Source organism: Halichoerus grypus, chromosome 7 (assembly GCF_964656455.1).
Source record: "Halichoerus grypus chromosome 7, mHalGry1.hap1.1, whole genome shotgun sequence".
Classification (NCBI taxonomy): Eukaryota; Metazoa; Chordata; class Mammalia; order Carnivora; family Phocidae; genus Halichoerus; species Halichoerus grypus.
In genome coordinates this window covers 55,632,848-55,655,791 of record NC_135718.1, presented here as the reverse complement: position 1 = coordinate 55,655,791, position 22,944 = coordinate 55,632,848, and the positions used below count along the sequence as shown (strand labels likewise).

At 53.5% G+C, this 22,944-nt stretch overlaps 1 protein-coding gene across 3 annotated transcripts in view; it reads left to right on the top strand.

Annotated features, from left to right (window-relative positions):
• Nucleotides 1-772: 772 nt before the first annotated feature.
• Nucleotides 773-22,944, top strand: part of TSPAN15 (tetraspanin 15) — a 49,650-nt gene continuing 27,478 nt past the window's right edge. Inside the window, exon 1 of one of the 3 annotated variants that reach the window (XM_036113807.2) lies at nt 773-1,007. In XM_036113807.2, coding sequence (XP_035969700.1) covers nt 912-1,007 — 96 coding nt within the window. In that variant the 5' untranslated portion in view covers nt 773-911. The remainder of the gene's footprint in view (nt 1,008-22,944) is intronic. The other 2 variants (XM_036113804.2, XM_036113805.2) reach the window with 2 other exon arrangements.

Here is a 22,944-nt window from a genome sequence, read left to right as displayed (position 1 = left end):
GAGGCTGGGTCAGACCTGGGCTGGGTGTGTGCAGGGGTGCCATGGGACACAGACTCTGACCCCAGAACGAGGAAACGCTGGGAGGGGAGAGGCTGGGTCAGACCAGGACTGAGTGTGTGCAGCAAGGGCCAGGGCCACTGACCTGGCCTGTGGATGGGTGGTGGGAGGGCTTCCCGGAGGAGGAGGCCCTGGGGGGCAGTGTTGGGATCTCCACCGGCCTCAGAGAAGGGGATTCCCGGAGACTTGTTGGAAAAAGGCTAGTTGGGGATCTGTGACAAAAGTAAACTCGCGGCCCCAACTCCAAGGGGACCCCTTAGCCCCACCCTGGTCTGCCACACCTTCCTAACTGAAGTCTGTCCTCCACCCCCCTCAGGCTGAGCAGCTCCACCTCCTTATTCCATTCACGGCGTGCACATTCATTTGCACGCTTTTAACACCTTAGCGGTTAATACCTGCCCTCTTCCTACAGTCTTCCCTCTGGCCGACAGTAGAAAGCGCGCCTCTCTACGTCCCCCCGATTCGGTACGCGGGCTTTCTCCCCGGCGCACCTTTGTGCACACTCTCCCACGCCCCCCTCGGCGCCCTTCGCGCCGGCGTCTGCAGCGCGGCCCCAGACCTCGTTTGCATAACCCTCGCCCCCTCCCCTCCCTGCGCCTCCAGCGGGTCCCGGGCTGCGGCCCCGCCCCCCTGCCCGCCCCCTTCCAGAGGCTGGGCCGCGTCCTCGCGCCCATTGGCCGCTGGGCGGACTGGTCCGGGCCGCGGCTGTGATTGCGGCCAGCCCATGTCAGTCCCGGAGCCGGCGCGGGTGGCGGGGCGCGCGGCCGGGCTGGCAGCCGCAGGTGGGGCTGCTCACGGCGACGGACCTAGCCCGGGAGCCCCGGAGCCCCGGAGCCCCGCGGAGAGTGCCCAGGATGCCCCGCGGGGACTCCGAGCAGGTGCGCTACTGCGCGCGCCTCTCCTACCTCTGGCTCAAGTTCTCGCTGGTCATCTACTCCACGGTGTTCTGGGTGAGTGACCCCAGGGGGACCTGAGATGGGGGCGTGTGTGGTGCCGACACTCCCTGGACGCCGTACCGGGGTAGGGTCTAGACTTGGCTGCTCCAGGGAGGGCGCGGGGAGTGCACGTCTGGTTCCTCGTCCCACTCTCCCTGGGAAGCAGGAAATTGTGGCGCCCGGCTCAGCCTGAATGTCAGCAGCGGATGGGCCCGGAGCGTTAGAGCCCGTTGACTACGACGAAGGAGCGCTCCGTGGCTCACCCGTGTGCACCTGCCCAGAGCGTTGGTTTTCCGCGTCTGCTGCGCATCGGCTGGTGCGCTAGGCGGTGGTTACCACGGTGTACCGGGTGTTACAGAGTTTGCCTCCCCATCAGCTTGTGCGGAAGAAGTGGTCGGGCTTTGTGGTCTGGATTGGGCGGGGAAACCTGGACTCCCGGGGAAACCTGGACTCCCACTAGCTACTTGCGGATGTCCCAGAGCGAGATGCTTCCCTACCGTGCCTCGGTTTCCTCTTCCATGGAAGGAGGATGGGCGTGCATTGTCAGCGGAGTAGTTGGGAGGATTTCACCAGATCACGTCTGGGGAGGTCTCCAGGAGCTCCTGGATGTCGGGTAACTTCCGCAGCCACTGAGCTTTACCTCTTCTTGTGTATTGCTGTGCGGCAGTGTGTTAGTGGTTGGACATGAACTAGGCTTCGAATCCTGCCGCTACCACTTTCTAGCTGACTGATCTTGAGGAAGTTACTTAAATTCTCTAGGCCATAGTTTCTTCATTTGCAAATAGAAACAGTAATTATATTCAACTTTAAGGATGGGTGTGGAGATTGAATGAAGTAGTCCAAGCACAGTGCTCAGCACCGGGACCAGTGAAGAGCTTAAGAAGTGTGAGCCATTATTATTATTACTATTATTATTATTATTATTATTATTATTATTATTATTATAGACTGGGAAGCTGGGCCCTCCTGGTTAGCTGTCACAAGAGACTGATTTCTTTATGAAGGTTTCAGACTAGGCTGGACCCCCACCTAAAAATGAGGACATCTTTCTATAAGCCAGCTCCAGCCTTGCCACTCTAGAATAGTCTCCTGCTCCCAGTAGCCACAGGGCAGACTTGCCCAGGGACTGGAGGGGAGATCCCTGGCTCCCATCCCTCTTGAAACATTTGCACACTGTATTCTCCTCTTCAGACCCTCGTTGGATCTATTCTGTTAGCAGGAATAGCTAGATCTGCCTGATAACAGGTCTGACTTTCCATTTGACCCCTCTATGGATATGACCTTGCCTGGTGGGCAAGAGATCCAGATTCTAGTCTTGTTCTGTTTTTGACTCACTGGGAGATCTCAGGCAAGTCACTTCCTTGTTTGGGACCTCAGAGCTGTTAAGTGACTTGCCTATCTAGAGAACTAGGCTAAGCCCAATTCCCAGTCCAGTTCTCTGATTTTAGGTAATGTGGAAGAGAGATGAGCAGTACATTTGGGGGTCAGAGGATGGAGCAGAGGATGGTGGAGGCCTCAGGGAGGCAGAAGGTTGTATATGGGATTGGGGTGGGGGTGATTCTCTCCCAAAGTTGCATCAGCATCAACCAGAGACTTTAAAAAACACTACAGATCCCTGGGCCCTGGCATAGATATTTGTTTAAACTTATTTAAGCTCCCTAGGTGATTCTAGTTTGTATTCAGGGTTGTAAACTGCTGGGCCTGATGGTCTCACAGGCCCCTTGGTTCTGGGATTCTTTGCCTGCCCCTTGCTTGTCTGGCCGCAGGAGCTCTTCGCTCTGGAGGTCACAGTTGAAAGAGGGAAGGCTAAGGTTGTTGGGGTGGAGGGTAGGTAAGAAGATAAGGGAAGACCAGGAGTCAGAAGGTGGGGGCTATGTTTCTGGCTTCACCCCTTCTCTCCATGTGTAATCCCTGACCAGTCTCTTAACCCCCTTGCACCTCCATTTTCCCATCTGTAAAATGGGTAACTGATACCCTGCCCCACACCTCACTGGATTGTTTTTAGGATTAGTGATACGGGAAGACAGTGACATGTGGGTGAGACCGGTGCTGTACGAAAGAGAGTTATACAGTTATAGTTGACCTCGACTGTCAAGGCCTTGTTCTGTCGCTGTCCCCTGTGGCCTGCAGGGAGACCACTCAATGGCCCTTGCTTTGCTTCTCTTGGGGCCGGGTGGGACTCAGAACTTGGAATCTTTCCTTTCTAGCCAACTGAGCTTGCCTTACCAAATCCTTGACTTCCCATCCCTGGAAGTATTTCTGCTTAAAAACCTCCCCACCCATGCCAAGAACTCAGCCACCTGCCAGCTCTGCCAGGGCAGCTCTAGGTGCCAGATTTTCACTGCAGGGTGGAGGCCAGCGGGAGGAAATAATGTGTCCTAGACAGGCTTTGCTGCTAATTGGAAACCCCTTATAGGAAGGCCCGTTATCTCTGGTACCATCCCTTGGAGTGAGGAGTGGGGCCAAGGGTTACGTGCTTTATAAGCCCAAAGTACTAAGACCTTCATCTCAGACTTAGGTCTGGAAGGGGCCACAAGTTTTACCATAGTCATGCGCCTTCTGTAAGGGACTTTCTGCTTTCAGTCTTATTATCAAATATGAAATGCAAGGACACTGTACACAATTTTAAAGTACCAAAGAGTAGTCATCAGTGACAAGCCTCCAGCTTCCCCCCTCCCCTCGCCCACCCTGTCCAGAGGGGAGGGGACATCTATGATCAGTTTCTTATCATTCACTTCTAAGATAGCATCCTAGCCATACGATGCCCTAGGCGCGGACATGTGCATGCATTACATATTCTTTTTTTTTTTTCATATAAGGGAGCACAGGATACACGGTTCTGCCCTTACCTTTTCACTTACATTTAAGTCCGTGTGAATTTTGGAGCTCTGGTAGTGGCTGCCTCATTCTGTCTGATGGCGACATAGAGCTCACTGTAGGCTATGCCCAAAGTCATTCAATCAGTCCCCAGCTGGGGAACTCGGGTTGTTTCCGATCTTTGGTGACTGCAAACAGCAGTGCAGCAAGGAGCTTTGAACATGTCATTTTGCACATGTGTGTGTATATCTGCAGGGTAATTTCTAGAAGGGGAACCAGTGGGTTAAAAGGATACGAGAATGTATAATATACATACAGACATGCACTGATCATAAGCGGATGCAGCCTGATGGATTTTTACAAAGTGAACACACATATATAATCAGCCCCCAGGTCAACCACTAGAATGGAGAGCAGAGTCCAGAAGCCCCCCCTTGCACCCGCTTCCGGTCACCACCCCCTCCCTCCAGCGGTAATCACAGTCGGAATGTCTAATAGCATAGAACCACTTTGCCTGGTTTTGTATGTGCGTTTAGAATTTTGGTGTTTGTTAAACTGCCCTTCGTAGAGTTTATACCAATTATAGTATTATTTACTCTATTACTTTAAACTGACTCACTTTTTAATCTTAAATTATTTTTTAAAAGGCGGCTTTATATCGCCACTGCCAATGGGAAACCAATACTGAGCATGGACGAGAGCATGCAACTGTAACACTAAATAGTGCAGGGAAAACAAAACGTGATTAAATCCTGGCTGGATGGGTGATGTAGGCTGTGGACCTGAGTTCTGTGTTCGAAAGGCAGGCTGGCAAGTGTTTGAGAGGCTGAAAGACAAACTGGCACCAAACAGATTTGCTCCCAGATGCAATGGGAAGGATGGGAAGGAGAGTGAGCAATGAAAATTGTTTCTCAGTCTATGAGTCAGTATAAATGTGACCTTGAACTCCTCACATGACCTCCTGTCCCACACTTGGGGGCCCTCTCGTTTTCAGAGGGGGACGGTGGGGCTCAGGGCATGTTTCAGGCTGCCTCCTCGGCCCCAGTTCAGGGCTCCTTCCGGTAGGTCTCACCCAGAGGCATTGGGGCCTCCTCTTCCTACCATGCAGCGTGAATCACTCTGACACATGTGCCCTCAGCCCACTGGGGACACACCTCTAATTTTAGCACTGACCACAGAGTATCCTAGAGATCCATTTACACCACTGTTTTTCCTTGCTGGACTGTGGGCTCCTGGAGGTCAGGGGCGTGGCTCATTCATATCCTCTTCCAAGTGCTGGTCTTGGGGCTGGGCACAGAGTGAGTGCTCAGGGAAAGCTGTGTCTTGTGAGCCAGGATCTGAGGTGGGGGCCCCTGGATCAGGGCATGAATTGGGTGTGTAGCCAGCAGTGGTCAGATTTGCTGAGGCCTTGGATTTGCAGAGTGGCCTGGGCTGATCACGGAGGCACTGACCCTCTGGAAAGCATCAGCCTGTTGCCTTGACAATGGGGTAAGGATTTCCAGTTGGGTACAAAAGAGTGTCAGGGCTGGGGGATGTTGACTAATCAGGAAGGAAAGGACTTGGGGTGGGGGAGGTGAATGGGAAGTCCTTGCCTTCTCCAAGGATGGACCCCATTATCATAGCTTGGCCTGTGATTCTTTATATTTTCCTATAGTTTAGGGTTAAGAGTGTGGACCGTGTACCAGGCTGCGTGGGTTCAAATCCCAACTCTGGTATTTATAAACTGAGTGACTTAAGCACTAACTGCCATGCGGCTTCCATTGCCTTATCTGTAAAGTGGGTGATACTGGAGAGTTGCCGAGACCCTGAAGTGGAGGAATATACGGGAAGAGTTTACAGCAATGCCTGGCACATTAGCATAAACACTATAGCAGCTACTTAAGGATTAGCCAATCTTTTCCTACCCCCCTCTCTATTTTCCTAAGAACTCAAGATCCATAGACTGAGAATTAGAAGGGTCCTTAAAGGCACCTCTAGAGTGACCTTTTCATTTTACTGAGGAAAACGGGCCGGGAGAGAGGAAGCGAGTTGCTTTAGACCCCATAGAAAGTTTGGGACAGACCAAGAGCAGGACTCATGCGGCCTGACTCCATTGGGTGGCCATGACCTTCAGCAGCCCTCCCCCTGCCCCCCCCGCCCCCCCGTGGTCTCCCCCTGCTGTCAGGGCCAAGGTGTGGGTGGAGAATAACATTTCTGGAAGGAGCCATGTCCCTGGCCTCCAGTTAGGCACTAGATGAAGCCAGACATAAAAGAAAATAGATTCAGTTTCCAGCAGGAATTTCTAACTTTTGAAAAGAGCTTTATTGTTTTTGTGAAAATAATATGTGTGCTTAGTTAAAAAAACCTTTCAGGCAATTCAGGTGAGTACGCTGAAGAGTGTAGAAGTCTCCTTTGTTCTGGCCCTGGGAGAGCACCCCTGTTACACGCTGATAAACACACATCTGGATATTTCCTTGTACCTACAGGCACATACTTAATTTCCTGAATTTTAAAAATTATTATTGTGCTTGAATCCTCAGGCAGGCCCATTTTCCTCTTGTTCTAGGCAAGCATTTCAAAGAGAACATAGTGAAATTTAAGCAGAAAGTGACTTCATCCTGGAGAAGCAGCCACCAGGCCTAATGGGCTGTCAGAGAAGATCTGGAAGCAATGGGACTAGGGTCCCCTCTCCCAGCCTGGCCAAGAGGCCTTAAAAATCCAGAGAATCAAGAAGGCAGACCTGGAAGGCACTTGGAGAATCTTCCAATGCATTCATTTCACAGATGAGCAAACTAAGGCCTCAAGAAAGTTTCTTTGCCCTTAGCTTAGGCTTCTGAGCCTGAGCCCTTCTCTTCCTCTAAGAGAGGCATTGTTTTAAATTGTAGGAATGGATTGGGACCTCGCCGTCTTTGGCTGTTTGTTCCCAGGATGCAGGAGTAACAACCTGTCCTCCTTCCTACCCAGCCTGGTGCCTCACCTCTCCGGGTGACTCACAATGCCAGCCTGGGGTGGAGCTCAGAGTAAACCAGATAAGAGACTGATAATGAAATTTCTGTACCGGCTGGCTCCATGTACAGGGGGGAAAGAGGTCTTCTGGGTTAGCCCAAAACACACAAGATTGAGATTAACCTTGTCCAGAGAGAACTTATGGATGTGAGTGGGTTTGAATTGCATCTTAGTGGAAGGCGGGGAGTCCAGTCCTGACCTGCAATTCTCTCCAGGGTGGAGGTGGTTCTTTGCTCCTTCAGTCAACAAATAGTTATTTGATGCCAAGTGTGTATGCCAGGCACTGTGATGTTTACTGGGAAATAGCTTTGAACAAGACAGACTTAGTCCAGGCCTTGGAAGACAGACATACCAGTAAGTAAATGTAGCTTGCGATCAGTGCTAAAGAGGAAATCAGGGAGCAGGGGGAGGAGATGAAAGTTCCTACTTTCATGGTGTGGTCAAGGAAGGCCTTTATGAGGAGCTGGCATTTCAGCTGAGGTCCAAGGAATGAGAAGGAGCCAGCCATAAAAAAGTTCTGCGAGATCATCTCAGACAGAGGGAGTAGTCCGTACAAAGGCCCCGGGGTAGGCCAACATGGCTGAAGCAGATGGGGAAGCCTAAGAAGGGCCAAGTTGTGGGTGGGAGGGTGGCAGGGGCCTGGTCCTATGAGGAGTATAGGGTCTGAGTGACTGAAAGCGGAGGTTTACTTGTCAGGACCCGATGGCAGGGCCGGCTGGAGACACAGATCAAGTGCTGTGTGATCCTGGGTAAAGGACCACCTCTTTGAGCCTCCTACACTTCTTGTCTCTGGATACACTAGAGGCCTTGGGGAGGCTTCTTCAAGAGGAGAGATGCAAAAGCATCAAGCACCCTGTAGGGCCCAGCGTCCCCGGGGGCCTTGTGGAGCTCAGGCGGGCTGGGACTTAAGATGTGAGACCTTCTGGAGTCTGTCTTATTAGAGGAGGCTACTTTCTTCTGGGGATGCTCTGTCTGCAGAGCAGATGGCTGTGGCCATAGCCCTAGGCTGAGAAGTCTGACCCTTGGGCGTGCATGTGGCCTTTTTCGGGGGCTGGGTCCTTCCCAGCCCTTAGTCCCTGGGCTCTAGCAATGTACCAGCAGAAACCGTGCGCCACATGATGGGCATGTGCGTCCAGGCAGAGGCCGTCCTGGAAGTGTCCCACACGGCGGAGCACTGGTCCCACCACCTGGGGAAGTGGGGCCAGGAGAAGCACTTCCAGGAGCCCAGGGGCCAAGGTGTTCCTATGCCAGGGAGTGGGAGACAGAACTCAGGGTCACAGCCTACATCACCCACAGTAACTAGCTAGGATTTAATAAAGTTGTCCCTCCACAACTCCTGTCCTCCTCTTATTTCTGCTCTGATCATGACTCCCCCCCACCCCCGCCCTTGGGGATGCAAAGAGTCAAGTGGCCACTGCCACTCCTACGGGAGCCCAGAGCCCAGCTGTTCTGTCCGCTGCTGACTCAGTGTCCCCGCCAGAGCCTCCTGGGAGGCCCTGGCCGGCCCTGCCCCCAGCACGGAATGTCTGCAGCTGCCTGAGCTCTCTGCTAGCACTCGGTGAGTGACGGCCTCTCAAGGGACAGGGCTGGCTCCTCTCCCCCCACCCCCAGCGCAGCACAAGGCCAGGCAAACAGTGATCCTGGGGCAGAGGTTGGGCAGAACCAAGCCAGCGTTCCAAGCTGCCGCCCGAGTGCCCTGCTGCACACAAGGCCACACAGCAGGCCTGTGTCCCCAGGCACAGCGGCAGTCCCGTTTACAGGGGGGCCCCCATCTCCCAGATGGAAAGGCTAATCCCGGGGGAAATCACCGAGTGGGGCTCATCGTCCCCTCTGAATGATGTTGTTCCACTGGCCACACAGTTTGAGAACCAGAGGCAGCTGCTGTGGGGTCTGGCGGATTTCCTCCCGTCTGAAAGGAAGGGGTTGCGCCAGGTGCCCTCCGCGGCCCTTGGGAGTCAACGTGGGGCATTTGTCCAGCTCTAGGCTAGGCCTGGGCCAGGAGGGGGAAACGGAGAAGACGAAGGTGTCGTCTTCCCCACCCAGAGGGTCACCCCGCGAGGAGGATGGAAGCTAATGTGGGCAGGAGCAGCCAGAAGTCATGGGCTGTTTCCTGTCCCATTGGGCAGCCTGGATTGTGGAGGAGCCTCGGGGTGACTTGGAAGAGGAGGGAAGGGGGCTTAAAGGACGATGAGGAGCGCAGAGAGGAGTGCAGACGAGCCTCAAGAGAGGGAGGGCGGTCACAGCAGAGGGACGATGGCTGGGCCTGGACGCACCCCCGGGGAAGGCTGGGCCTGGAGGCCACGGAGACCCAGCTCCATCAGGTAGCAGATCAGGGGAAGATCACTTGGGTGATGGGTGAGGAGTGAGACTGATGGGCTGCGTGACCGTGGAAGTCAGCCACGACTCTCGGGGCCTCAGTTTCCTCGTCAGTGGGAAGGGGAGAACTTTGCACGTCCTGGGGGCCAGGCAGACGGGGCGGAGCCTGCAGTACAGGTGCTGGGCGCTGGCATCACCGGCAGGATCCCTGTGCTCCAGGGTGTTGGTCAGGGGGTGCCCGAGGGTACGGGAGGGATGCCCTCGGGTGCCGGCCTCACCAACACTGTGTTTCACCTCTTTGGATCCTCAGAGCAACCTGTGTGAACCACGCAGACAGGGGACACTTGTTCCATTTTACAGCTGAGGAGACTGAGGCCCCCACCGGGGAAGGGACTGGCACAACCCACCATTTGCATCCATCCGCCCCCCCCCCCCCCCCCCCCCCCCCCCCCCGCCGGGGACCTCACTGTTGAAAGTGCCTGCTGTGTTGTATTTAATCTTTTCCAAAGGGAACTTTCTCACCCAGGGAGGCATTTGCACCTTGGCCTGCAGGAAAGTAAATATTTGCATGGAGGGGAAGAAGGAAAACAGCTTTGGCCTGGTCTGGACTCAGGAGCTCAGAGCCCCCCTCCTTTCTGCTGGGAGAGAACCACCTACTCCCAGGGCTGCTGGAAGCCCCTCCCAGGATACTGTGCGTGGCCTTGGACCAGTCACATAGGCTTTCTGTGCTGTTTCCAATCCCTTACCAGAGGATGGGCTGTGCTGGGGGCAGCATGGTGGGACCATGGTGGTGCCTGGGGCCAGACACTCAGTTCCTGTGCACGCATAGCATGCCGGGTGCTGTGCTGGGCTCCATGTGCTTGGCAGAGGGCAGAAGCCAACCCCTGGGGCCACCCCATTGCAGACTGGGGCCAAGTCCCCTAGTTGGAGTGGAGTGGGATGCTGGCTTCCGGGGCTGGTGCCAAATTCTGAGTCTGGGTCACTTCCTGAGGTCAAAAGGACCTTCTAGATCAGTGGGCCTCGACTATGGCTTGAGGCTGCTGGTCCTGGTGGATTTTGCCAGTACACACCAGGCCCCATCTTCGGAGCTGATACAGTGGGTATGGGGTGGGACCTAGGCAGCTCTAATTGTTAAACGTCCCCAGGTGATTCTAATGTGCAGCTTGGAGTGGAAGCTGCAGCTCTGGTGGTGCCTGTGAGGGAACTCTGACCAGACTGGCCAGGTTTCCAAGCCAACCTTCTCTCCGTGTGAATCCCGAGTGACGTGCTGAAACTTCCCCAGCCTCCTGGACAATCTGGACAGTGTCTTTGTGCTGGGAGTTAGTGCACTGTTTGCAAGAGGCTTGTTGCTGGTGCTGGTCCCAGGACAGGAGAGAAGGACTAGCTGGGGTTGGAGGAGGGGTACGTGGGAGTCGGCAGGCTCAGCCTGGGTGAGAAGGGCCCATGGAGGCCTGTGGAGACTGCCAGCTTGGGGATGTGGGAGATGGCTCAGGAGGCTGGGCTTCTCTGGAGCCCTGGGATGTATCTGGGGAGTGGGAGGTGGTCCGTGAGTTCTAGAATATTGTTTTCCTTTTGGTTATCTTTACAACATTCTTTCACCTGTTCTAAAGGTAACACTTCTCTGTAGTCAACTTTGTAACTTAACAAGTATTTTTGTGAGTATTTTTGTGAGTCAGGGATTCACACTTGGGAGTTGAGCTAGGATGGTTTTCCCCCCCCTTAAATTATGTCTTCAGTTTGAGAACCACTGATGCATGGGCATCGTGTTTGGAATGTTGGTTGTGATCTCGTTGACCTGCAGTTCTGACTCCTCTTAGGAGAGACACGGCAGGCGGTTGACCATACCCATTTCCCAGATGGGAAAACAGTTCCAGATAGGTGAGATGTATTTGTTTGGGGTCATGGTGATGAGCTAGTGACCAGTTAGGGGAAGGATGGGAACTCGATTTCTGACTCTGATCACTGAGCTCTGCAGTGGATTGATGGTCCCGCACCCCACCCCACCCTCCCACCCAAAAAAAAGATACGTTCATGTTTTCGAATGTGACCTTACTTGGAAAAGGGGTCTTGGTAGATATAATTAGGTTCTGAACCTTGAGATGAAATCATCCTGATCACCTGGGTGTGCCTTAAATCGAAGGCCAAGTGTCTTTATAAGAAAAGGCAGGGGAAGCTTTGGGACGAGACACAAACACAGAGGGAAAGACCACACGGAGGCAGAGGCAGAGGCAGGCGGGCTAGGCGCCTGAAGCCGGCAGAGGCGGGGAAAGATTTCCTCCAGAGCCTCCGGAGGTCGAGGAGCCTTGTGACACGTCGGTTTCAGACCTCAGACCTCCGGACTGGCTGTTGCCCTAAGCCACCCAGTTGTTACGGCGCAGCCCCAGCAAACTTGGGATTCCTGAGGGCAGCTTCAGGGAACAAGCGCAAGCCCTCTCTGCTCCACGAGGTTGTCTCACCCGTGCGGGGCCCAGCTGAGCAGGGGGAATGGCCTTCCCTTTTTGGGGGCTGTGCAGAAGACTGCGAAGGCCCGGATGGGGCTTGGGGGCGGAGCAGGGCTGGCGTGGGGGCGAGGCCTACCGTCCGGCCCCGCCGCCCCGCCCCTGCCGCCCGCGCAGGGCCGTGGTTATGCTCTCCGATGGAAGGAGGGTAAAACAGGAGAGGGGGATGTGAGCTAGCTCTCAGGAAACTGCTTGCCAAGCGGGGCTGTAAAACATTTAGGCTTCTCGTACAGCCTTTCTCGTCTGATCTCGTACAGCCTCTCGGAACAGGAGTGTCACCTGTTACCTGGCGCAGCTAGAATGTGACTTGGACTTCCAGCTGGGCCAAACTCCCAAGGGCCGCGGAGGGCACCTGGCGCAACCCCTTCCTTTCAGACGGGAGGAAATCCGCCAGACCCCACAGCAGCTGCCTCTGGTTCTCAAACTGTGTGGCCAGTGGAACAACATCATTCAGAGGGGACGATGAGCCCCACTCGGTGATTTCCCCCGGGATTAGCCTTTCCATCTGGGGGATGGGGGCCCCCCTGTAAACGGGACTGCCGCTGTGCCTGGGGACACAGGCCTGCTGTGTGGCCTTGTGTGCAGCAGGGCACTCGGGCGGCAGCTTGGAACGCTGGCTTGGTTCTGCCCAACCTCTGCCCCAGGATCACTGTTTGCCTGGCCTTGTGCTGCGCTGGGGGTGGGGGGAGAGGAGCCAGCCCTGTCCCTTGAGAGGCCGTCACTCACTGAGTGCTAGCAGAGAGCTCAGGCAGCTGCAGACATTCTGTGCTGGGGGCGGGGCCGGCCAGGGCCTCCCAGGAGGCTCTGGCGGGGACACTGAGTCAGCAGTGGACAGAACAGCTGGGCTCTGGGCTCCCGTAGGAGTGGCAGTGGCCACTTGACTCTTTGCATCCCCAAGGGCGGGGGTGGGGTGGGGGAGTGATGATCAGAGCAGAAATAAGAGGACAGGAGTTGTGGAGGGTCCCCCCAGTCCCTGTGACAGGAGTGGGGCCTGTTTGTCCCTGTCTTCTTTCTCCCCTGTGGACTCCTCTGGGGCTGGCCTGTCTTAGAACCGAACTTCCCTTTTTGCAATCGAGAAGCCCTCCATGCTGCCCCCTGTCCAGTCTGCTCGTGCCTTCTGGATCCTCCTGTTTTGTCCTTTTTAAAGCTAACGATCAGTGAGCCCTCCCTCTGTTTGCTGGACATGCTTTCATTTACTCGGCCGGCCACCGGAGAGGCGGCATTGGCAGCTCTACGCTGAGGCGAGGAGAGGCCCAGAGAGGTTAGGGAACTTGCAAGGAAATGCCCAGCCTCACTCTCTCTCAGTTCCTTTCTGTCTCAGAGGCTTCTCCTTGGAAGACCGTTTCCCTTTTGGAGACTTGGGCTGTTTGAGGGGGTCGTTGGTTCATGGGCTCCGTTACTCAGGCAGCCATCTAACATTTCTGAGGCCCTTGGGGGCCCTCCTGTTCTCCCTGATGCTCTGCTAGAGGAGCAGGGGCCCCGGTGTGGGGAGCAGCTTCCCCAGGGCAGGGGCTCCGGACCCCCACACCAAGGTGGGCTGACTGCCACCCCGTGTGGGTTGTGAGACAGGAGGGAGCGGGCCCGAAGCGGCACAGGCGCCGGGACCCAGATCTACATCGGGCTCTCTGGAACTGCAGGAAGACAGAAAAGGAGCTGGCATCCCTGTCATTCAGTGTCCATCACTGTCCTTTTAATATTTCCGTCAGGCTAGGGCATGCCAGGGCGTGAGAACTCTTGTTCCTGGTGAGGGAGGGCATCTTGTGGTGGAGGGAGCACTAGCCTGAGAGTCTGGAGACCCAGGTCACAGCTGCTGTCTGATGGCTAAGATGCTGTGTGACCTCGTGGGAGTGACAGCCTCTCTCTGGGTCTCACATTCCCATCTGCAAAATAAGGGGGTTGGGCCAGAGCTGCATCCACCTGCTTATTCCTGGTGGTTCGCAAGAGGCTTTTAGGTGGTCCCTGGGGTAGCATTTTAAAATTTAATAGATATGCATGAAGTGTGATATGTACGGAAGAAAATAATTACTCTCTCAAATCTTGATTTCATAGATATTGATAGGTTAGGTCAGGATCATGTTTATTTTACTAAGAAAAAGCGGATTTAAAGAAAAATCGTGGAACCGCCTGGTCAGGTGTAGGCACTTAACACGGTCTTTGTATCTGTTGACTTTAAAAAAAAAAAAGGGGGATTCTCACTACGTGTTAGAGCACCTTACAGTTTACAAAGGAGTTTCCCTGTCTCCCGGGGTCCTCTGTGTGACCATCAGCCTGGTGTTAGTGTTCCTACTTAATGGCAGAGGCAGCCAACGCTCAGAGAGGGAAGTGGCCTGCCCAAGGTCACACAGCTCCTAAATGGCGGGACTGCATCTTGCTGGTTTGTTGTGTGTGTGTTCTCTTATCCTAATTTTCTTAAAGCAGAGGAGGAGGGAACTGAGGGTGTAGAGTGACCCCCTTCTGCCTTCCCCCAAGCCTCTCTCCCGTGCACAGGGAGGAGCGTGCCCTGAAGCCTCGGGGTCCTGTTTTCTAGTAGGCTTTCTTGGTTGTATAATTGGTAGGTTCCTGTTATAACCTATATTTAGCCCCGGTTTGCAGTTAGTGAGACATCTGGTGAGGGCATTAATCCCAGGCTGCAGGAAGCAGCCTGCCCCCAGCCTCTGGGAAGCAGGCCCCTGGCTGTGGCCACGGAGACTTCCCAGGCCAAAGAGAAACTCAGACCTGTAAACAGGCTTCCTCTTGGGAAAAATGGAACTTGGATCTTGCCGGCTTTCCCAACTTTTTATTGTAAAAAGATTAAAACAGAGAGAGAAGGTGAAGGAATGACAAAAGGAACACTCAGATGCCCATCAGCCAGAATTGAAACATTTGGCCAGGTCAAAGTAAGTTGCAGACATGATGACAGTTCACTCCAAATATCCCAGGATGCATCTTCTAAAAAAGAGAAAAAAAAAAAAAAAAAAAGAACATTCTTGGCTATAACTACCATTATCATGCCTAGGGAAATACAACGTCCATATTAAAATTTCTCCAGTCGTCCCTAAAATATTTCTCACAGTGCATTAAAAACAACAAATCAGGATCTAGCATCACAGTTCCTGCATTGCATTGAATCTCATTTTGACAAAAAAGTGCATCTGAAACGTGAGTGGAAATACCTCTGAGTCCCTGAATGTTATATGTTCTGAAGGCCTGGGAGGACGATTGTGTGTCACCTGTCTGCCTTTGCTTGATCCACCAGGATCTGCTGGGGCCTTGCGCTCTCGTTGCTTAGGGAAAATCAGCAAGTGGATAGGGGAAGGCTTGCTGGACCTGGATGTTGCTGTGATGCAGGGGTGGAGGAGGCCTGCATGAGCCCTCGTCCGGCTGGAAGCCAGACTGGGGACTCCCTGAGTGTCCACCCCGAATCCCCAGTGGCACATGCCGGGCCCTATGCCAACCCCTGTGCCAGGTGCTCAAGGGAGCTGCACAAGCCAGGGCTGGCTGCCCACATGGCCTGGCGTTGCTAGATCATGGATGCTCTGCGAATAGCCAGTGTGTACGAGCAGGTTTTCGGGACGTCTGTGTGCCCATGGATATGTGGGACGAGGTCGTGGGTTCCCTGGTTCTGGAGGGTTGGCATGGGGCAGGAGAGGCCCTTCCTCTCTTGCAAGCTGGAGAAACCTGGTTACCGGAGAAGCCTCAAATCAGTAGTTCCAAAATCAAGTTGTCAGTGGGGAAATGAGCTTGAAAAAAAAATTTTTTTTTAAACCCACAGAAAAGTTGAAAGAAGAGTTTAAAGAACGCCTGCATGCTTTTGGTTAACAGTTGTTAACATCTCGTCTTAACATCTCTCTCTCTCTGATCTTTCTCTCTCTCACTTTCTCTCTCTCTCAATACAACACTTCTTTGCAACCGAGCCGAAAGAAAGCTGCAGGCGCTGTGACCTCACCCTCAGATACTCCAGCGTTCAGCTTTCCAAAAAAGGCATTCTCCCCCGCGCTGCCATTGTCCATCTGAAAAAAAAAAATCTCCATAAAATAAAACCTCATCTCCTATGCAGTTCCTATCCAGTTGTTCCCCAGATGTCCTTTGGGGTGGATCTTTTACTCAACCAGGATGCACTCGAGGTTCACACACTGGCTTGGCCGAGACGCGTCTCTGGAATGCCCCAGTCTAGTCCATCCGCACTGCCTGTGATTCCTTTGACAGCTCCAGGCCGGTGACCTGCAGACGCCCGCGCTCTGGATTCGCGTCTCGGTTTCCTCGTCACTGGGCTCAGGCCACACATTTCCGGTACAAGCGCTGCACGGGGGCTGTGGCGGGAGGTCCGGGATACTACGTTGGTTTGAGGCGTCCGATGTCCGGCCACCCCGCTGGGGCCGTGCCAAACCAGCCCGCCAGCCCCCTCCATTGTCAACATGCATGTCCCCTTGATGACAAATAAGCTGTGGGATGACTCTTCAGGGCTATGTGAATATTCTCTTTGATGAAAGGACTTTTTTTTTTTTAAGATTTTATTTATTTATTTGAGAGAGAGTGAGAGCGAGAGAGCATGAGCGGGGGGGAGGGGCAGAGGGAGAACAGGCTCCCCGCTGAGCAGGGAGCCCGACGAGGGGCTCCATCCCAGGACCCCGGGATCATGACCTGATCCGAAGGCAGATGCTTCACCGGCTAAGCCACCCAGGCGCCCCACAAAGAACTTTTGAAAGCAAATCTGAGTGTGTGACTCCCTGCTTAAATTATTTCAGCTATTTCCCTATTGCAACATCAAAATATATCTCAGGTCTGCTTGCTTCTTGCCCCCTCTCCATGCCCCCCCATGGTCCAGGCTGCTGCCACCTGGCATCAGGGTGACCGCAGGAGATTCCTGACTGCTTTCCCTCTGCGCCTCCAACCCCCACCTCCAGTCTGTTCTCAGCACAGCAGTCAGTCCCAGTAACTTTTGAAATTCAAGGTCGGTCAGAGGTTCCTCTGTAAACCTGCACGCCTCCCACACACTGAGCAAAAGCCCGAGTCCTCTCAGTGGCTTCCCAGGCTCGACCTGACCTGCTTTGCCCTCCCCACCCCCGCCCATGCCCTCTGACCTCATCTCCTACACAGTCCCCCTCTGTCACCCCATAGATGCTCTTCTGTGAGCACAGGAGTGCATTCCAAGGTCTTGGTAGCTCTTGAACATTTGTCCATACGTCGCATGGATATTAGAGAGCCCTCCGCTACTTCAAGTCTTTGCTCAAATGTCAGTTTCCCTGACTAAGCCATTTAAAATGACAGTCTCCTCCCCGAGCCTCCCCAGCCTCCTTTCCTGTTTATTTCCTTCATAGCACTTATAACCATGACATACTGTGTTTTTCTTATTTGTCTGTGAACTCCCCCAAAGACGGGACTTGTGTGTTTGGTTCGCTGCTATAGCTGTGTCCCCCCCCCCCCCCGCCTCTCGTTGCCCAAACAGCTGCTCTCAGGGTGTGCTCCAGCCGTCCCTGGGGGGGCCCCTTTCAAGGGGTCCCTGAAGTCAAAACCATTTGGAGAACCCTTTTTATAGTGATACTGAGATGTTGCTTGCCTTCCCCACTGTCATCCTTGGGCGTGTTCAGTGGGGGTATTCCGGGACACTGGGTGGGGGGCTGATTATGGCTGTAGACCGAGCGAGGAGCAGCTAGGAGACTGCGGCCGTCTTCCTATCAGCCACATGGTGTTTGCAAAAATGTAAAGTTCGGGGGCGCCTGGCTGGCTCAGCCTGTTAAGCGTCTGCCTTTGGCTCAGGTCGTGATCTCAGGGTCCTGGGAATGAGCCCTGCATCGGGTTCCCTGCTCGGCGGGGAGTCTGCTTCTCCCTCTCCCTCTCCCCACAAGTCCTGCTCGTGCGTGCTCTCTCTCTCAAATAAAAAAATCTTTTTAAAAAATGTAAAACTCATACCACTCTTTTCACTCCATTTTTTTTTTTTGAAAATATTTTATAAAAAGTATGCTATTTATGTTGACATGTAAATCTATTACTATTTCTAAATGAGTTAAATGTTTAGAATATGTCTGTTTTAATTTCTTATGTAGTCAATAATTAATAGATATCCATAAAAACAAAAGCTCTAGGGTCTTCCAAATGTTTTAAGAGTAAAAAGGAGTCCTGAGATAAAAAACTCTGAGAACCACTGGCTTAAAAGTCCCCTGAGTAAAGAGATGTTGAATGAATGAACATTTTGGTTTAACCTGAGAGGCCTGGCCTTGGGGGCCTGGCCTCTGTGAGCCTGCCTGGCCTCCTTCCTCCTCCAGTCACCTGGAGGTGTGCTTGGCTCTAGCTGTGCAAACCTGCTGTCCCCCTGGCACCTTCCTGGGCTTCCCAAACTGCTCGCCACTTCAGAAATCTTTGCTTGTCTATCCCATGCATTAAATGGACTCCGTTCAAGCATCACCTTCTCCAGGAAGCCTTCTCAGATTTCACCGGTCTTGCCTGTGATTTAGCATCTCCTCCTCTCTGGCCCCTCTGCACACTGCCCCAGTGTTTCCCTAACTCTCCTGCATTTGCTGGCATGCTGGTGTGTCTTACCAGATCGAGTTCCTTGAGGGCAGGAACTAAATCTTATCTTTTTATGCCCAGTGCCTGGTACATAATAGGTATTTAATAAATGTATGTTGAATCAGTGAATGCTGCCTTGGAATTCACAACAAGGACTCCCCTTTCCCCAAATTATCTTTGGAGCAAAGTGCCTCTAAAAGGGGAAATGGTTTCTGGCCTCTAATTTGAAGATGTCCGTGTTAGAACTGTACTGTATCTTTACTGGGGAAGGAGGGATCACATTTCTTGAACACCAGAAACTTTTGCATGGCATCCTGCTTCAGGGACAATGTGGTTCAGCAGGCCACTGTGGACCAGCTCGGGCCCTGAGCACTTTTCATGTAGCTGCTGTGGGGAGAGTGTGGTCTGGGACCTAAGCCACCCAATGTCCTGTGAACTTGTGGAAGTGACACATTTGCAGACTTTGAAGTTGTTGAGGTCAAAGATGGGATGTGTGTTGCTGGGTCCTGCCGTCACGACCTGCCCGCGGTCGGTAATAAACACCTGGCATTATTTGCTCAACAGGCATAATTAATACAATGAATATCATACTGGTGAGGGCTTCCCATTGTTGATTTCATAGGTGATCAGAAGTGGAGAGAGATCCCTATAGCTGGGGTGATCCAGAAAGGCTTCCCAGGGGAGGAGGGCTTTGAGCTGAGTTTTGGCGGATGGGTATTAGCCCCTTACACCTTTACTATTTCCAAAAAAACCAGTTGGCGTCCTACCCACTGCTGCTGTAGGAGATAGTGGGGGGGGGGTGTGCATCTTGGTGGAGGCTGGGGTGGGAAGGGCACCTCCGTCCCCTGTAGGGTTTTTTCTCATGCTGAAGCGTGACATTCTGGACCAGGTAGGAAAGCAGCGGGATCCCAGGAGAGGGGTCTTTGGGCCACCCTCCGTCTGCTGATGGCCAGGATTCTGGGTGGGGCTGTCCTTGTATGAGTTTCCATGGACTTCTGGAGCAGTGAAGGGATTTTGGGGCTTGTAGCCAACACCCTCCCTTTTGGAGCAGGGAAACTGAGGCCCAGAGAGGGGAAGGGGCTTGCCCAAGGTCACATGGGAGCTAGTGACAGACTGGGATTAAAGTCTCCCCTCACCTCCAACGCTCCTTCCAATGTGTGGTGCTGCTCCTTTTCCCCTTCGTCCTTTGACCTCTTTGGAGTCATGAACCTTGGGAGTGGAGGCAGTTTATGTTCTGTGAGGCCCCGCACACGCCAGACACTGACCCTTGTGGTCTGACTGCCCCCTCTCCCTTCCAACTCTAGTTCAGGGGCAAAGGGGGAAAGGATGAGGCAAGGGCCACATTTATAGAAAAAGCAATTTGATTCATTTTTTTCTTTTCTTTTTTTTTTTTTTAAAGATTTTGTTTATTTACCTGACAGAGAGAGAGACAGCGAGAGAGGGAACACAAGCAGGGGGAGTGGGAGAGGGAGAAGCAGGCTTCCCGCTGAGCAGGGACCCCTATGCGGGGCTCGATCCCAGGACCCCGGGATCATGACCTGAGCCGAAGGCAGGCGCCTAACGACTGAGCCACCCAGGCGCCCCTCATTTTTTTCTTAGATAAAAAACTACATCTAACGTTAAAAATAAGAAACATGAAACACTTAGTGTAGAGACAACCCTTAATTTACATATGGCCTACTCAGCCGGGTGACCCTTGGCAAGGGGTCTCCTGGCCATGGGGCCTCAGCACCCTCTGAACCCATGCTGGAGTGTCCTTCCTCTCTTCCTTCCCCTCCCGCTGCCCTTCCCTTCCCTGCCCACTCCTGTTCAGGCAGCTACCTCCTTTTTTTTTTTTTTTTAAGATTTTATTTATTTATTAGAGACAGTGCACAAGCAGGGGGAGTGGGAGAGGGAGAGGGAGAAGCAGGATCCCCGCTGAGCAGGGAGCCAGATGCGCGGCTCGATCCCAGGATCTGGGATCATGACCTGAGCTGAAGGCAGCCACTTAACCGACTGAGCCACCCAGGCGCCCCGGCAGTTGCCTCCTTTACGGGGACTTCTTTCAGCAGCCCAGAGGGTCGGGGAGAAGTGAGACCACAGGAGGCCCCCGCCTACCCACCAACCCTGTCCCTGAAGTTCTTGCCTTCACTTGGTGGTTTCTGGGAAAAGCCCCAGGCCAGTAGAAGAATCGGGGATGTCTGGCCCAGTACCTGGTGGACACATGCATGCTCTAAAAGGCTGCTGGGACCTGAACTGGAAGCCGTTGTCTAGGACAAAGCCTCCTTGTCACTCTGTGAGCCCGTGTCTCCTTTTAAAAGGTCTGAGAGGTGGAGAGGCCTGGGCCACCTTCCCCGCTCCTGGCAGCAACCCACGGCCCTGAGCGGGACAGCCTTCACTCACTGGATGCTGTGTGCTGTGGTGAACGGCACCCTGGGCCAGAGGGAGGGGGTAAGCAGCGGTGGTTTGTCACAACCAGCAGGAAACACCCCCAGCCCCACACTGCAGAGCTCTTCTTCCTGAGGGGCCCAAAGCCCAGATCCCAGTTTCCATTCCCCATTCCTCACCTCTCAGCTGGAGCTCCATCCCTAGGCCTAGGGCACTGACTGCAGTGACCAGAGCTGGGGGACTTCCTGTCCCCACTGCCAGGCCCACCTGTCCACTGTCCCCCCACTGCCAGGCCCACCCATCCAGGATGCATTCCAGGGATCCGTGGCTTCTTGTGCTGATGGGCCTCTGTTAATGAGCCTGCCTGGCCGGGGCCCACCTGGGCCCGAGATCTGTGAAGATAATCACCCAGATGTCATGGGAACACAGCCCTGGGAGGCAGCTTCTGACTCTCTTGGTTCTGACACAGTGAAGGGGTGGGGGGAGAGAGAGTCCTGGAGAGGGAGGGAAAAGAAAACCAGGGAGGGGAGTGTGTTGGGTGGAGGTGATTTGCTCTCGACTCTCCTTTTTCCCTTGGCTCTTTCCCTAGTTTTCAGATGAACCACAAGTCACTCTGATCTGTGTGTAGGCCCTGGAACGCTCTGTTCTGGAATGCAATCACCTGAGTTTCTCTTTTGGGCTTATGGGCATCTGAAGCAAGATCATTTCTCAGATTCACGCCTCCAACAGGTACATTGGGCCAGTGGTCCCGACACTCGTGGAAGAGAAAGTGGTGGGAAGTCAAACTGCCTTGCATCCTTCAAGGCTCGGCTCCAACGGGCCTTCTCTGATTTCCCAGGAGGAAGTAATTCCACCTCTTGTCTCAGAATAGCTTTATCGGTTGTCTGTTTTACCACTTCCCACCTGTCTGCCCCCAAACTTTTCCTCAGGAGAGTCCCAGCTGGGTCAGCTCTTACCCACAGTGCTTGGTACATGTGTGTGTGTGGGGGTGTTCTTGATGAGAAATCCCACTCTCTGCCCTGGCTGGGTCAAATAGCTGGGGCTGCCAAACCTCCCAGCTCAGCTCTTTCATAGCCTGGAATGTGTGGTGTGTGTGTGTGTGTGCGTAGGAGTCTTTGAAATCAAGCTTCTCTAACTGTAGGAGGGGAAGCAAAACAGACTGGTATACCCACCTTGCTTCCTAGAGGTTTGTTTTCCAAAGGCCATGTTTTCCACCCCTGGACCTAGCTGGTGGGCTCTCCAGCCTTCCAGAGGCCTTTCCCACTTCTGCCCAAAAAGCTCGAAGGGGATGGAGAGCACCCTTCCTAGAGAAGTCATAATAAAGAAGACACAAAGAAGGAATAAAGCATGCTCACGGGCAGGAAGCCCTGATAAAGATGTCAATCCTCCCCAAAGGGATCTATAGATTCAGAGTGATCCAGTCGAACCTCAACGGGTTTTTTCTTGGAATTTGATTAGGTGACTCTAAAATGTGTACGGAAGTATCTAGGTCCAAGGATATCTAGCCACTTCGAAAGAAGACAGGAAGGAACTTGGCCTTCCAGATGCCCAGATGTGTTATAAAGCTGTAGTTGCTATGAATGGGAGGTTTGTTTGGGGATAGCCAGATTGACCGAGGGAACGGATCAGGAGCCACAAACAGACCTAAGCATATGTGGGACCTTAATGTGTGACAGTGGGGTCACGCCAGATCAGCGGGAGTGGTCTTATTATATTATAGTCAACGGTGCTTATTATATTATAAGCGAAAGTGGGCTGTGTCAGAGAGTGTCATGGACCAAGGTCTGCAATTAACCAGGTTCTCTGCCCTTGATGTCTATGTTTTGTTAAAACAAAGAAGTCCTGTCCAGAGTCAAGGCAGAGCTGACAGCAAAGTATCAGTGACAAAAGCCAGAAACTGGCTCCTTTGCCGGCAGCTGCTGCTTTCCCAAGGGGCTGGCTTTGATTTGGGGTTGGGAGGAGCCCCATTCCGGAAGCACGGGCTGCCTGTGGCGGGGCTGGGGCTCCAGGACCCGAGAGCGTGGAACTGCCCCGTGGTCCTGGAGCTGGGTCTGGCACTCTTCTGGAGGAGACAGAATGGACCCTCTATCAGTCTGGGTTGGGGGCACTGCCAGGGCCTTCTGGATCTGGCCTGACCTGCTTTCCTTGGGGGTAAGAGGCAGGGGACAACACGAAGTGAGCTTTCTTGAGGCAACTGGGAGAAGAGACTATTTTCTGCCGAATGAGGTCAGTGAAGATGAATGGGACCCTTGCTAGCTAGTGGCTGGATGATTAGGGCCCATGATTTCTAAATAAGGGTGGTCGCTGTGACTTTAGAAAGGAGCACTGTGGAGAGCGGTGAGGGACGGCATCCAATGGGGGACACCTCTAGAGCTCTGCTGTCCAACACGGTGGCCCCCTGGCTACCTGTGGTCACATTTAAATTAATCACAGTGAAATAAAATAAAAAATGTAGTTCCTTGGGCACACAAGTCACATTTCAA